The sequence below is a fragment of the Onychostoma macrolepis genome, chromosome 14 (genome assembly GCF_012432095.1).
Source record: "Onychostoma macrolepis isolate SWU-2019 chromosome 14, ASM1243209v1, whole genome shotgun sequence".
Lineage (NCBI taxonomy): Eukaryota > Metazoa > Chordata > Actinopteri > Cypriniformes > Cyprinidae > Onychostoma > Onychostoma macrolepis.
The window spans coordinates 7,737,659-7,754,688 of record NC_081168.1 but is presented as its reverse complement, the minus strand read 5'-3'; the positions used below and the strand labels follow the sequence as shown (position 1 = coordinate 7,754,688).

The window sequence follows — 17,030 nt, the reverse complement described above, 5'->3', positions numbered from 1 at the left end:
TTAAAGCTTGGCTGTGAGGCTGCTTCTCATGTGTGCTTTGGCAGGATCACCTGTCTGCTCCTTGGAGATGGTCTGCTCATTACCCACACACTCCCACAACACAAGCCGCTGATGCAATTGCTCTCAATGTCAGTGTGTGAACACGTCGTACGAGTGTCAGGGCACACAATTAACAATGTTGCACATATCTATGACATCTCTGCATGCAAGTGCCTGTGATTGTTTTATTAAGAAGAATTGTAGCGATGTGTTGTGTATGGCTTCAGCCTCAGACGGCACACCCACCGACCGTCCCATTAAGCACTACAGCAGTCTGTTGGTAGACTGTCTGATGCATATTGCCCACAAAAGTACTTTTTTGACTTGGCAAGCTCTAATCTGATTAAAAGAAAGGTTTCTGAGTTATTTCTGTGCTTTTTTTTTTCAGAAAGAAACAATGAAATGAATATTGTATAAATATAGAATTTATACAAATTTTCCTATTTATCTTGTGGATGTTTTCTGTTTAAATGTTCATACATTGTAGAAATGTATATTTTAAGAAATTGTTATAATTGTCATTTCAAATATGCCATCAAGTAAATAATTAATCGCTAACATTAATACAGCCAAATGCATGAGGAAAAAATGGATAATTGTCATTTTTTATATATATATTATTTTAAAACATTATTTAAAATTTATTTACAATTTAAAAACATTTACATGTTTAATGGTAGTTTAAAGTTACATAAATATGGTTATAGCACTACCATTTAAAAAACGTTTATTCAACAAGGATACATTAAATTGATCAAAAGTGACAGTGAAGATATTTTTTGTTACAAAAGATTTATGTTTCAAAGAAACGCTATTCTGTTTCCATAAAAATATTAAGCAGCATTTCTCTATATCATCAAATCAGCATGAACAACTTCTGAAGGATCATGTGACACTGAAGACTAGGGATGCACCAAATGTTCGGCAGCCAAAATTATTTGAATAAGCAAAAAGACAGAATACATTGTACCGAACAATGTCGTGACTCGATCAAATAGAGGCGCGCACTAATGCAGCAAACACGCCGGCAGTGTGGAAGCATTTAAAACTGTCCAAGAAAGACACAAAGATCATTTCAAGCACTGATAGCGAGAGACTATTTAGCACTGCATCGCATGTCTTCAATGAGAAGAGGAAGAGGTGGTTGTTGCTGGTTACTCTATGATGATTGAAATCACGAAATGGCCTTAAACAATTAGTAAATAAACTGCAAAATGTTATGTTTTCTAATACACGCACAAATTGCATGTATTCAAACAGCGCTGCACAAACTCGTTAGCCAGGGTTAAAAAAAAACAATGCATGAGGAAAATCTGCGCTGAAACAGTAACATTTTTATGAATTTTTACAAGGCATGTAATAATGCCATACATGCGTCAAACATCTTCCCAAATTCATATTGAGAATCATTTATATATTTGCTGTTGTCAACAAAAAGATGCACTGAGATCTTCTGGCGGGTTTCTGACAAAATAAAAGCTGAGAAAAAGCAAGAAGTCCATCAACATTCATAAATGTTAGTATTGTAATTTTACTGTCCTGTAAAGTAAAATAAAAAAGTAAAACAATAATAATGATAATAATACTTACAACAGCTCTATTAACACATTTATTATAACATTCACAAAGTGTTCAAATTGGGAACTGTAATATTTTCCAATGTTTTCAAAAGAAGTCTCTTCTGCTCAGCAATGCTGCATTTATTTGTACAGTAAAAAATACATGCCTGATTCAAGAAGGGGGTCTCAGAAATGGCCAAAAATATTATTTTACTAACTTAATTTTAGTTAAATTGTGTTTTGTTGCTATAATGTCTGCTATAATGTTAAAAAATGTTCAGTGCTAAGTAAATATATTTAAATTGTTGTTTTGTAATTGATTTTTTCTTTGAAAAGCAAGACAAAACAGTAAAAAGCTCATTTTGGCTATTTAATTCATGCAATGGTGAAAAAATTGACAAAATACATGGGGATAACGCAACAAAAAAAAAACACGTGTTTTGTATTCGGCCTTCGGCTCAGTGTTTCATTTTATTCGCTTTCGGCTTTGGCCAAGAATTTTCCTTTCAGTGCATCCCTTACTGAAGACTGGAATAAATAATATTTTAAAATATATTAAACCAGAAAACAGTTCTATAAAATATTACTGATTTTACTGTATTTTAAATAAACACAGCCTTGTTGAGCATAATATATATTAACAAATTAAACAAATGATAATAATAAAATAACTTATTGACATTTGAAATGTAGGATATAATTACAAATTAATTTCAATCCACTATATTTTGCTACATTTAAACTAAGTTTAGTATGCATTTAGTTTGATTAAATAATTATTTAATACATTTAACAACAATGTTTGTGTATAAACAATATTCAAATGTTTAGACATTAGATTTTAAATTGAAGTTTAATGATACCAAACAGTGAGTACGTTTACATGGACAACAATAATCCAAAAGAGCTTCAACACCGCCGTCGTCTATATGCACTAACAAATAACTGCACTTGAAGCTTTTATAAAATTAAAAATGAAACACCCAAAACTGTATATGGCATCATCACGAAGACAAACTATATGTTTATACGTGAAATTCTGGAGCGGACGTCGGATGGCGTCATGTGGGGACGTAATGACGTGTGCCATTAATTATGTACTATATAACATGTAAATCGGGAACATGAAAGGAATATTCTAACTCATGTAAACACCTTAATCATAATATTGTCTTATTCAGAATAAGGAAATAATTAGATTACTGATGTCCAGTGCATATCATTGATCATACTGTTCCATTGAGCACTGGCATGAATCTCAAATGTGATGATACTGGGATGAACATTGCTTATTGTCATGTTGTACTTTAAAACACTATCACAGTGTTTGCGGTAAATGTTATCTTTATTACTCCAACTCTGATTATGTTAAGCCCACTTTATTAGGCAGTTCTTGGCCAGAACCGGCTGCAGTGTGGATCAGACTTTTTGCCATTTAGTCAAAGGTCTGGCTATGTGTGGCTAGGTGTCGTATGGAGCTGCATGTGTGGGAGTTGCATTGAATGATGCAGTTGGACGGTGGACCATCTCCAAGTCCACGACAACACACATTGATCACGCTGTCCCTGCACGCTGACACTCCAGACACCCACTTTCATCTCCATTAAGTGCACCACATCACACTGGTCAGCAAGGAGACACCCCCACACTCGCTCACTTCAAATTTAGTTAGGACTTCATCACTGTTAAAAGCTGCCCTGAGGCTGCTGAAGACACAGGCAAGTGTTTAAATTGCTGTAGCTGGTGGACGGTTACAGATCTGAGTCATATGGAGTGACACTTTGACATTCCGTCTGAACTGTTAGCATTGCACAGATACCACTGGGATTTAGTGTTTCCGCAAATTCCATTCAGAATGCGTTGGGATTCCATTCAGATTCCATTCTGTCAGAACCATGCGCTCCTTGATAAGCAGCTCAATCCGGTTTGTGAGCCCAACAACCCATTAAAGCTGCGATGACATAAGTAAAAATGATCCCACCAATAATCCAATCCCCCCAAAACAATAATTAAAAGTTTTAACAGCAAATCAAGTCATTGTTGCTTTTGCATGCCTGCTGATGCAGACAGTCGTAACTCTCCAGGCGATCAGGCAGATGACGTCTGCAAGAGCAATGTGAAGCATTTAGATGTGTTTTAGCTCTTCCTCCCTCAAAGATATAATTGCGTTAAAGGAAGACATTCAGTGCAGTTTTTGTGAGCACAGAAGAGTTGCATGAGGAGTACAAATCTTCTTTTAGAATAAATTGTCAACATTAAATCTGTTTTTTTCTTTCTTAATGGTAAATGAAAGGAACGTTTTGCCATCATTTTTTCACCTTCATGTCATTTCAAACCTGTAAGATTTTATTGCTTTTGTAAAACAAAAAAGGAGATATTTAGCAGAGTCCAAGCAGCTCTTTTCCATGCAGTCAGAGTGAATGTGGACATGAGCTGTCAAGCCCTTATAAGTAGTCAACATAACTTGCACACTCTATTCCATATGATAACTTTCTGTGTGGAGCAGACCAGAAGTTAGACCTGAAAATAAAAATAAATTTTGCTTTATTACCTTGGACACCATTCATTATCATTGAGTGTAAAAGAGAAGCAGGTCATGTCTTTTGTGTTCATAAAGAAAAACATTATGGAGACAATGATAATCATGATAGAGTTTTTATTTTTGCATGCACTGTCCATTTAAGAAAGAATGTGTGTGATTAATCTGTCAAAATCATTTGTCATTTTTTTCTAAATATATCTCACTCCAACTCTCAAACACTGTTCATTTTCAGCTGTCATCAGTGACTTTGACTTTTCCTAATCCCTGTACTTAAACTATTTAACTATTAAAAAACAGTTTAGATCATTTAAGCTTTAAAGGGATAGTTCACCCAAAAATGAAAATTCTGTCATTAATTACTCACCCTCATGTCGTTCCAAACCCGTAAGACCTTCGTCATCTTTGGAACACAAATTAAGATATTTTTGATGGAATCTTAGCTCTCTCTGACCCTCCATAGACAGCAATGATATTACCACGATCAAAGTCTACTGAACATAAACAACGCTCATTACATTGATTACGTTCTGGGGTACTCTCCAAAATGGTGGAAGACGGTAACTCAGGGAGAGGAATAAATTATGCTATTATTGTTTTCTTTGCGCACAAAAAGTATTCTCGTAGCTTTGTAAACATGTCACAAAAATATCTTAATTTGTGTTCCGAAGATGAACAAAGGTCTTACGGGTTTGGAACGACATGAGGGTGAGTAATTAATGACAGAATTTTCATTTTTGGTTGAACTATCCCTTTGAGTTTGATGGCTAATCGATTCATCAAAAATGCACTGTGCCTGACAAAGACCTGTTGGTTGAAACGTTGCAGTAAATTTTTTACGGAGCAGTTATATCAGTGTGCAGACATTACTTTTTTATTTTAATCGATTAATCAACCATTGTGACCATTCCCTAGTAGGGCCCTATGTTTTCTGTGAGGCGGAAAACACGAATGGAATCCCGGAATCCAGTCATAAAAATGAAATTTGTGTATAAGGCGGAATGTCACGTATATGGACTAGTGGAGTAGTGTTGATAGTGTTTGTGAATATTAAGCTGAAAAAATACAATTGAAATATGAATACTGCATGTTCTGCGTCTCTGTGGGAATGAATGGCGCCGATGCGCAGTTTCCGGTTTGGTTAATTAATTAGAAATGCTTTTGATTATTAAAATTTAATGAAACCATTCAAATGGAATCCAGAAAATTAATGGAAAACAGAATTTGGTAAAAATAAACCTGAATTTGAGAAAAATATGGGACTTAAAAATGTTATTTTTATTAAACTTTTAATAAATTTCTGTTAAATTGTGTAAGTTTTGTGATTTCAATTAATTAGACATGCTTTTTGATTAATATTTTTTTTGATTTAACCATTAAAACCTCTCCCAAGAGCTCCTTGACCTAAAAAAGGAATAAAATTGTCTAAAGGAACAAAATAAATGTGTGTTAAGAGAAATAGAAATGGTTTATCAACAGACCATCAGCAGAAATATGTAACTGCTGGACTGATAGAATGACATCTTTCCCCATTAGGTTATTACAGTACCTTACGCATTGCAGAACAAGTGGCGTTGCTTCATGGGTTCACTGAGTTTGTCTCGCAGCTAATCGACCCCGCTCATGAACGTTTGGTGTGTGTATTTAACCGTGTCTGCTGCTCGCTTTTCAACATGTTGCCCGGACAGCTGGGTGATAAACATAATGCTATATGTCTGACCCATATGTAGTATGAGCATGTACAACAGCCACAAGGGCTCTATAATCTGTCAGCTCCACAGACGGGTAGATTGTTGATGCGAACAGACAGACAGAAAGAGAAGGCTGTCACTGTCAATTCATTTGGAGGTAGTGAAAATTTTTCCGCCCATGTCTCGGTGCTGTCGTTTTGCCATTTCCTCTGATCGTTTGAAATTCAGACCTTCCAGCACTCCTGAGATTACGCTGTTTTCTTTTCATTTGATGGGATTTTGGATGTTTCTATTGTAGTGGAAAGTTGGAATCGGTAAGCTTGAATGTCTAGGGATTCCCGTTTAATTTATCCTCTCAATCACGGAGCCCTTATCTTCCTGTCACGCAGTCTTGGATCTTTTAGTAGCTGAGATTCAGTGTAATTCATCTCTCTGTCTCTCTCTCTGTGTCTCCCTCTTCAACCCCTCTAAGGGACGCTGTACACGTGATAACTGTAAGTACCTGCATCCTCCGCCTCATCTCAAGACCCAGCTGGAGATAAACGGCAGGAACAACCTGATCCAGCAGAAGACAGCAGCCGCCATGCTGGCCCAGCAGATGCAGTTCATGCTGCCTGGAGCTCAACTGCAGCCCATAGTGAGATCCCATTTTTAATAACCTATAACATCACGACTGTTTCTCTGGCCTTGAAAACGTTGCTTTATTATTATCCCTTGTTATCTTTGTGTCTCTGATCCAGACCTCGTTCCCAGTAACGCCTTCCTTGGCCAACAGTCCGAGCATGGCTTTCAGCCCGTACCTGAGCCACATGAGCCCGGGCATCAGTCTCATGCCCGAGCTTCTGCCCAGCGCCCCCGTGCTGGTCCCGGGGAGCCCCACCGGCATCGCCATGGGCAACGGAAATTCAACGCAGAAGCATGTTCGCACAGACAAGCTTGAGGTGTTAAACACAGTGAACAACTTGTTCTGTCTCTAGAAATATCTTGCTAAACATGTATTCGGCATGTAACTCATTCTAAACCGTTTGTGCTACAGACTTAAAAACATCAAATTGTGTGCTGTCACTTTTCTAGAGGTTGGAAATTCACTACATAACTTTTAGGAACAGAAACTGGGTATCGTACACTAAACGACTGAGGTTATTCCAAACGCAACAAACTTGTGCAGAAATTTGCCTCATTGCTTAAAGGGGTCATGAACTGCCTTTTTATTATTTTCTACTGTTCTCTAAGGCCAACTTATAATGTTATCAAGATTTTAACATTAAAAAACATCATAATTTAGAAGTAATAGGCGAGTTTCTGTTCTGTTTTGACCCCCCTCATCAGAACGCTCTGTTTGAATAGGCATGGCAGATTGTAGACTCGGAAGTAAACACCCGCTGCTATGATTAGCTAACACTTGTATATGTTATATACAGCCTACTGCCTTCCTAGATAGATGCTGCTGTGTTTTAGGTTCAAAACGCTTAAATTCTCAGTACATATCAAATGATCTGTTTAACAGACAAAGCAATAGTAATCACGTAATGAAAACAGTTACTCACACTTGTGATCCAATATAGCCGGCACAGCATCGTCTTTTAGTTTCAATCTTTATGAAAATCCTGCGTCGAATTGTGCTTTGTTTGTAAATGAATCTGCGGTAAAATTAAGTGAACAAAAGAGTTTTAACTGATGTGGTCTGGATCTTCGTTAAAAATAAAGTTCATCAAATAAAGTTTATCGTTTGGTTTCGGCGTAGACCTACATTTCACGCTCTTGTCATTTACCTATCATGTGCGCAAATGAGTGGGCGGGTCTAAACAGGCAGTGATGTAGAAGCAGGCGTTGATCTTCTTCTGTGGAGGTGCTGTTTAGCCACACTGTTACATCATGAAGTGGCATATTCCAAAACGCGTCATTTTGGCAGATTGGCTTCGGTATAAGCTGTTTTTAGACCAACAAGAAAGTTTTGAGTTCTAAAGCTTACAGAATATTTTTATAGCATAATGACCTCTTATATATTAAAAGATCAAGGGAATTTTTTTCATGACCCCTTTTAAGTCACATGACAAATGAATTCAGTGTGTTCTTAAATCAGCTCATAATATCAAACATGTTTGATATCCTCAGACTGTATGGAATCATTGTCTGAAGCTAAAAGAAATCTGTGCCCGTCATGCACGATGCAATTTTGTGTGAAATCTGTCATCTGACTGCCCAAAATCTGCAGTCCAGCTCTGACTTTTGGCATCTATCGTTGACTCTTCCAGACTGCCAATCAGGGCAAAAATCTGTGTGAAAGTCATAAAATGTATTTCAGATTTTAGCCATCAGACTTCAGTCCATAGTTACACCATGTTTGGCGATAAAACAAGCACAAATGTTGAACCAATCCGGTAAAACTTTACAGTAACAGTACATTAATAATCATATACCTAAATAAAATATTATTTTAATATAAACTGTTGACGAGTTATGGCATGTATAAATCAAGAACTAATCTTAAAGGTGCAAAGCGATTTTTGCCAAACAATGTTGATATTTGAAAGCACCAAAACAAACACGCCCATACCCCAACAGGACCTTGTCCCTATTTTGATATCTACACCCCACACGTACGTACACAACCATGGAAATGACGATCAAGTGAAGATGACACACAAGCATATTCAAACAAAAGCCAACATGAATAAGTTGTGTGAAACTAAGCAAAATCAACGTTACTTACCTATCAAGAAGAAACAATGCAACCTTGGTGTCCGATTCCAGGCCCCTCCCGCTCCTTGAGTTTCTCTCCTCCGCTGGAAAGCTGCTCTGATATTTACGCGGGTCCTACCTCTTGCCTGATTGTAACCCTTCTTTTTAATGTTTGTTTCTCTGATATTTTCCTCTTTTTTATCTGCCATCTCTCTCTATCTATAGTCGATCTGCTAATATCCGTCCTGTGCACTCAAATTGAGCACTCTCTTCATGACACGCCCCCTTACTGCTGATTGGCTACAAGTGTGTTTTGTGTGGTCAAAAGGGTTTTTCAAAAATCGCTTAGTGCACCTTTAACTACAACATGAGTCATATGAATTCATGTGTGAAATCTTATCCCAAAGTGTTAATTAATAAATTAACAAATATGTACTAGTCGTTACAATTAGTTTCTGATATTTAATTTAGATATTAGTATATGATTATTTATATACTGTTACTGTAAAGTGTTACCAAAAATCCTATAGGCTTGCATTAAATGAGTCAGAAATATAGGCCAGAGTATGATACAGACTTGGGGCCGGGTGTATTTTGTCCTGGGCCAATGAGCAGCAAACACCTAACAAACACCCTAGCAACTACAAAGCAGCATGCTAAAAGAATCTATAATGCTAATATAAACATCCTGGCAACCATTCATTCAACATGGAATTGGGCAAGGGTAACACTTCTTTTACCAAATGTAAAAGTCTAGTTTATAATGCTACTGGGCCATGATAAGAATGTAAATGACTGTCACTAAGTGTGATTTTCAGCGCGAGTAATGGGTGGTAGTAAATCTCTGCTGTCCTGCTCTCAGGTGTGTCGAGAATTCCAGCGGGGAAATTGCACACGCGGGGAGAACGACTGCCGCTATGCCCACCCTATGGAAGCCGCCATGGTGGACGGCAGCGAGAACTCCGTCATTGTTTGCATGGATTACATCAAGGGCCGATGCACCCGTGACAAATGCAAGTACTTTCACCCTCCGGCTCACTTACAGGCCCGGATAAAGGCGGCGCAGCACCAAGCCAGCCAGAATGCTGCTGCCATGGTGAGTTACTGAGACGATCCCATTACAGTGACATCACAAGCACTAATTCTCATGATTACAACAAACACACATCACAGTGCAGCAGATGATGCCTTCAGTAAAGACAATATGACAACAATATGGATGCTACATATTAATTTGTGAAAAATGCTTTATTTTATTCATCCATCTAAAACAAAATTATTTACAAATATATATCAAAGTCATTGCTGTTAATTGAATTTGTCACACATTTAAATAACTTCTGACCATATAATCAAAAGCAGCTTGTTGTGGCATAAATCAGACTTAATCAAAACATGACTTGCAAACTCAAGGCACTTTGTTTTAACATTAAATAATGAATGTTAAAATGAATAACGAGTGAGTGAATAATTAATTTATTATTATTATTAAATTCATGATTTCCATTCTTTATTCAATTATATTTTATCACACCATTCAAAATTTTGGGGTCGGTAAGTTTTTTGTGTGTGTGTTTTTGAAAGAGGTCTGTGATGCTCACCAAGTCTGCATTTATAGATCAAATATATAGTAAAATTCTAAAAAATAATATTATGAAATGTTACAATAGATTTTCAGCTTCATTACTCCAGTCTTCAGTGTCACATGATCCTTTAGAAATCATTCTAATATGCTGATTTGCTGCTGAAGAAACATTTATTATTATTGTTCTTATTATCACAAAGAAAACAGTTGTGCTGCTTAATATTTTTGTGAAACCCATGATACATTTTTTCTGGATTTTTTGATGAATAGGAAGTTCAAAAGCATTTGTGTGAAACAGAAATCTTTTATAACATTATGAATGTCTTAACAGTCACTTTTGATCAATTTAATGCGTGAATAAAAGTATTAATTTCTTACTGACCCCAAAATTTTGAACGATGCATTATTAGATTTCTTTGGATTTTATTCATTTTTATTTATTCCATTTTAACTTCTCATAGTTACATCAGCTTATGCGGCTCATGATCATAAACACTGAATTAAATTACTTGGGATGTTCACATTTGTTTTCAAACTCACAAGTCTCACAAACAAAGACCACAATGCACGGTGTTATGTAGTGAGTTACATCGCAGCACCATTTCGGTGGAAACAGAGTTAAATCTTTTTTGTTATATGTGGCTAGCAATTCATCACATCTCATGTCATACTTGGATAAAACCACATGCTAAAATGGCCAAGGCAATTTTCACTACACATATTACAGGAAGAGTCCCACTAGAGTAACCTAAGTGACCAGCAGCCAGTATGCCATTTTCAATAAGCTTTACTAGTGTCAGATGAAGGTGTGTGTATTTATAACTCACTTTCCACACACCTTCAATGTGAGGTTCAGGAGTGTATTAAATAATTCAGATCCCCGCAGGAGGGTTTGTGTGTGTGTGTGTGTGTGTGTGTGTGTGTGTGTCTGCAGGCGAGCTCTTTGTCTCCTGTGTGATGTATGAAGACCTGGGCTCACTGATCGGTTGCAAACAGTGTCTGCAGTGCAGGTGCAGGAGAGAAAAACGATAAGAAAGGAAAAAACAAGCAATTCATTCCCACGAAAATCTCCACTAGTTAGCAGCCTCCCACCCGAGAGTGTACTGCAGACAGTTTCCCTTTCATAATGTGTCATTTTTATCTCAGTCTCCCAAGTCTTATCATGTAACATTTTTACAAAGGTTTATTTACAGTGCACAGATGTGGGGACCTTATCCAAAAATCCTCCTCTGCTTCCTGCAGTCACCTGGTCTGCCTGAGGCTTTATCATATGTTGGCTTTATTTGACTCCCTCTCGGTTCATGCTGTCATTCTTTTTGAACACTGCTTGATTGTCTTTACATCCTCACAGCTCTCTTTGTTGTCCTACAAGCTTATTACCCAGCTCTCTCTCTAACCTCAGCTGCATCTGTTCCTTCACGGCTCATTCTCTTGTCTCGTGTTTATGTCCACTATCGTTGATTGGTTTGCCATCGTCATGTGGTCACTGCTCGCTTACCCAGCGTCCTCTGAAGCGCAGCCTGCAACCAACTTTCACTCTGGTACTTTAATCTTTCACCCAATTTTGTGTCTTTTTTCATTTTGTTTGCTGATTTGTTCATTTCTAATAGCTCAGGTTGTGTTTTGGATGAAAGAGAAACCAGCCACAATCTCTGTATAACCTAATCATTGTCTTAGAAGTGAAATTAAACTGAACACATTAGTAGTCTGGATTCTAGAAGTATATTTCTCAATACTTTTCTCCACAGGCACTTCATAAAATTGAAAATTTAAACTAAACCAACTAGCTCAGAGAGGAATCACTATCATTTGATTAGATTTTGAAAATCTGAAAAAACGACGCAAGAATGTATCTTTAATAGAGATGCAAAATATATTTATATGAGTACCATACTGCTTGTCATCCAATAATAGTTCTTAACATATTACTTAATATTGGATATTTAATTGTTCATGCTCATTTCTTCTATTTTTACATTTAGATTACCTTTGTCAAAATAAGCAAAAACAATAAATATCCATTTTCATACTGTACATTATAATGTGGTGCAAATTCAGATTGTAGCATTTAAAATGATTGGGTTACACTTTATTTTAAGGTGTCCATGTTACAGTGTAACTACATGTACTTACTATATGGTTAGGTTTAGGGTTACTTGCATGTAATTATGCATAATTAAGTGTTATAATAGTAAGTACATGTAACATGTGTAACAAGGACACCTTAAAATAAAGTGTTACCAATGATTGATTTTAGTTTTTAATATTTATTTGTAATTTATTTAGACAAACATTTTAACATCTGCATTTTAGAGGTTAAATATGCCATTACATGAAAATAGTTTTTATCTTATAAGCATTGATCAGGAATTTAGTATCGTGTCTTCTTTTTAATGAGGGATTAATGAATACTTGTTTCATTATGTACTGTTAAAGAAGATTTTGTTTTAAAGATATAGTTCACACAAAAATGAACATTCTGTCATCATTTACTCACACTCATGTCATTCCAAACTTGTATGGATTTATTTCTTCTGAATGTTGGAAACCAACCCGTATTGGTGACCATTGACTTTTATTGTATGGACAAAAACCACTGAGACATTTCTCCAAAAATGCTCCACAGAAGAAAGAAAATCATTCATGTTTGGAATGACATAAGTGTGCGTGATTAATGAACTTTCTTATTGGAAAACATGTTTTTTGCTCTTACATTACAACATATATTAATAACTAACCAGATAAGTAGCTGTGTAACAATAATATAATACAAAAAATCATTTTGTGGGGTTTGCAGTTCTCATTGCCATGGAAACAACAACTTCTGATTGGTGAATCTCGCTGCAGAATTGTGGGTAGTGCAATACCTCATCTGTAATTAATTCGGCAGTTAAGCAATTCAGTGAGGTTTAAATCACTGGCTTATGCAACCTACAGAAACATATACCACCGTCTTAATAACCTTAGAGCTCATAGGTGGTCTTTCTTGAAAGGTTTATGCATTATTGTTTAATATCAGTCTCACTGTGGAGAATTGGATTGAGATTTTTACTTCAGGAACCCGACTGTTGAGCTCTGTACAGTACTGCACATTATTATTGGGTCGTGGGATTGAGTTCACTCGTGTAAATCATGAGGTCGGACTGCTCCCCCATCATCCCTCGGTTAGTGAATCACAGATATCCTCTTTCCTGCTGACCTTGCTCTTATCATGTTGCGTATCAGTCTTCAGACAGAATTACACAGTGGAAGACAGCCGTACATCCTCCTCATTATGCCTTCATCTAGACTGAGCATTCTGTGTTTAATTATCAGAGGCCGATAAAGACTCCTCACCTCAGTTTCTCTTTCTGATATCGCTCTTCCTCACGCAAGGCTGCATGCTTCTGATGCCCCTTTGAGAAAAATGGAGAAGCACTCCCAGACATTTGTCAGAGAAGGAAGCACAGCATACCATTAATGAAAAAATCTTGGCTTTGCAATAAAACTACAGAATACAATGTAATTGATGAGCATACAAGTTATCAGCACAAATTAGCTGAGAAATGTCTACATAAAACCCTTTAGATTATTAAAAATACTATTAAATAATCCTAGGCACATAATTATTACATTTCTAAGAGAAAGTTAAATACTGTTACAGTTTATATAGCTGTTTTCTATTTGCATACATTTTCAAATGTAATTTAATCCTTTGATGGTAAAGCTGAATTTTCAGCATCATTACTCCAGTCTTCAGTGTCCTACAGAAATCATTCTAATATGCTGATTTGCTACTCAAGGACATTTCTTGTTATCGTTTAAAATAGTTACTACTAACATTTTTGTGGAAACCATGTATTAGAATATAAATGTACAGTTGTGGTCAGTGTGAATAAAAATGTTTTTCTCCAATAAACGTTGGCCACAATTATTAGCACCCCTTCATATTTAAATTTTTTAGCACACCAGGGTGACTACAAACATGATATTGTCCTGCCATGTCCGGCCAATTTCCCTTAATCATCCATTCAAATAAGCAAAGCCAAAGAATATAGTTTTGATGTTCAGCAAAATATTTTTTAGCTTCGCAAAATAGAAAGTGGCTGCAATAAAATTCCCATTACCACCATCATGGCAATAGTTAAGTTCCAATCAACAGGAAGTGTTACATATCTGTCTGGAAGAGGACGTGTCTATATCGTCCTAATGCACGGTGAGGAGAAGAGCTTGAGTGGCCAAAGACTCTCCAAGGATCACAGCTGGAGAACTGCAGAGATTAGTTGAGTCTTTAGGTCAGAAAGCCTAAAAAAATATTAAAAAGCGCCTACATCACCGTCAAGAGAAATCCTCTGCTCTCATCAAAAACAAACTCCAGCATAGTTAGCTGTCAGACACTGCTGGAACTTCAAAAATGACCAGCTTCTATGTTCAAATGAATCTTAAAAAAAAATCTTTTTGACACACATGATACACAATGTCCGCGGTTAAATATACTGCTGGATGTTTAATGTTGTGTGCTTATTTTTCTTGTTCAGATAGATGTCATCATGGATTCTATCAAATAGCAATAGATAAAAAATCAAGACCTGACTGTCTCTGCTAGAAATCTTATAATGGGTTCTGGTTAGATCATCCATCAGGACAGTGATCGAAAACAAAATAATGGTTTTGCCATGGCCACCAGTCCTCTGATCTGAACCCTATAGGAAATTAATGGTGTGAACTAAAGTGAAGAGTGTACTAAGATGAACACTGAAAGACAAGAATAGCTTTTGCCTATAAGAATGGTCTCTGATCTATTGCCAGGTATTCCTCAGGGCATTATAGGCTATTACCTTTCTTGTATCTCAGCAAATGGATGTTGCAAAAAATATTAAATAAATGTGGCCAAGATGTATTTGAGAAAAACATTTATTTCATAATGAAAGTGGTAACACTTTACAATAAGGTTCATTAGTTAACAACATTAGTAAACATGAACTAAGAATGAACAAAACTTCTACAACATTTATTAATCTTAGTTAATATTCATTTCAGCATTTACTAATGCATTATTAAAATCACAAGTTGTTTTTGTTAACATTAGTTAATGCATTGTGAACTAACATGAATAAACAATGAACAACTGTATTTTCATTAACTAACATTAACAAAGATTAATAAATAGTGTAATAAATGCATTGTTTATTGTTTGTTCATGTTAGTTAATACATTAACTAATGTTAACAAATGACACCTTATTGTAAAGTGTTACCATGAAAGTTTCCCCCACTTTCAATTGTTTTGCATCAATTAAAGGTTGGATTTTTGTGAGTATTTTGAATGAAAGATCAAAAGAATAAACAAGGCAGGTTTATTTTCACAAACGCCTTTGAGAATATTTATTAAGGGGGTCAATAACTCTGACTATAACTGTATACATGAGTATATATTGGTAGCAGTGTTGAGGAAAGTTACTTTTAAAAGTAATGCATTACAATATTGCGTTACTCCATAAAAACGTAACTAATTGTGTTACTAAGTTACTCTTTATGGAAAGTAATGGGTTACTTTTTGTCACCTGGGCTGGGATTGCTTACTTTTTTTAATAACTAAAACCTCAAAAGTTATACTTTTGATTTTAAAGTGAACTTAATAACACTTAAGTGCATCTCACTCACAATTTCACTGCAGGAGAGGTGTCAGTAATTAAATTGGAAAACAAAGTAAATTGCGTTACTTGTTTGAAAAAGTCATTTAGATATTTCATTGTAAATTTAAAATGAATGCGTTACTTTACTAGTTACTTGAAAAGGGTAATCTGATTACGTAACTCGTTTGTACCCCTAACACTGATTGTAAGTATGTATATACTCAGTACTGTTTAACACATGCACACACACACACACACACACACACACACGATAAAAACGATTGTTTATACATTTTTCTGTTGCATCCTAAAAGAAGTAGTCAAGTATGTCTCCATCAATGTTTAGAAAATGTTTTATTATTTATTTATAAAACATGGTTTGCAACACTTACAATGACAAACACACAGTACAAAGTTTCCTGTAGCTCAGTATCATGGCTATCTTTAACATTCCCTCTGCCCATCATCTTTCTTTTTGTTTTGTTTTTTCCCTCTTTCTTCTTTGTCATCCCGATCACTTCAGGCTTTGCCACCAGGAGCCATGCAACAGCTACCAAAGAGACCGACCCTGGAGAAGACTAACGGCGCGGCTGCCGTCTTCAACCCCAGCATGTTCCACTACCAGCAGGCTTTGGCCAGCATGCAGCTGCAGCAGCCAGCGTTCATTCCCACAGGTGAGCTCACGCAGACAGATGATTCCCCCTGAGCTGCGCTCTAATATCACTGTATTCCTGTAATAGTTTGGCTTGCATACATACAGCACTTTAAAGACAAAGTGCCTGGCTAGATGAGGACTTGAGCACTTTTTCTGCTTGCCATCTCTCTCCCTGTAAGCCCACTTGCTCTCTTTATCTTGTAGTAGTCCACCCTATGCACATGTCATGCTAATTAGTCCCATGATGCATACAGTCCTGCGTCTCCTCATGCACCTGCACCTGAGCATTAGCTACTCTTTTTCTGATGCTGCACTGCACTATGTTCACTGTTCTCACATAATCAGTAAAAAAGCTAGATTGTATTTTGCCTAAATGACTGTAGCAGCAACCCTTAGGCTCTGAGTGGATAGTTACAGTACGTTTACCACCCAGCAGAGAGTTTTAAAGACCCAGTGAAATCAAAATAGGAGTGCCGTGGCTTTTAGTCCAAATCTAGAGCACTGCAGTGATTGACATTTTTTTTCTAGGCCAACCCATAAGTTAGCATCACCCTGGTTCCCTTGACAAGAACCCAATAGGTTTTTTCATTTGGTTTCGTACAATTGCAGATAATAAGTTCTGTGACCAACTATGACATATAACCCTTACACATTTTGTTCATCATG

The 17,030-nt window shown here is 36.4% G+C and overlaps 1 protein-coding gene across 5 annotated transcripts in view; it reads left to right on the top strand.

Moving 5' to 3' along the window:
• The window catches only part of mbnl3 (muscleblind-like splicing regulator 3), a 49,404-nt gene that overhangs the window by 18,709 nt on the left and 13,665 nt on the right, over positions 1-17,030 (top strand). For all 5 annotated transcript variants that reach the window (XM_058798364.1, XM_058798360.1, XM_058798362.1 and 2 more), the window contains exons 3-6: positions 6,301-6,465; positions 6,569-6,769; positions 9,373-9,606; positions 16,233-16,383. In XM_058798364.1, the coding sequence (XP_058654347.1) occupies positions 6,301-6,465; positions 6,569-6,769; positions 9,373-9,606; positions 16,233-16,383 (751 nt within the window). The remainder of the gene's footprint in view (positions 1-6,300; positions 6,466-6,568; positions 6,770-9,372; positions 9,607-16,232; positions 16,384-17,030) is intronic.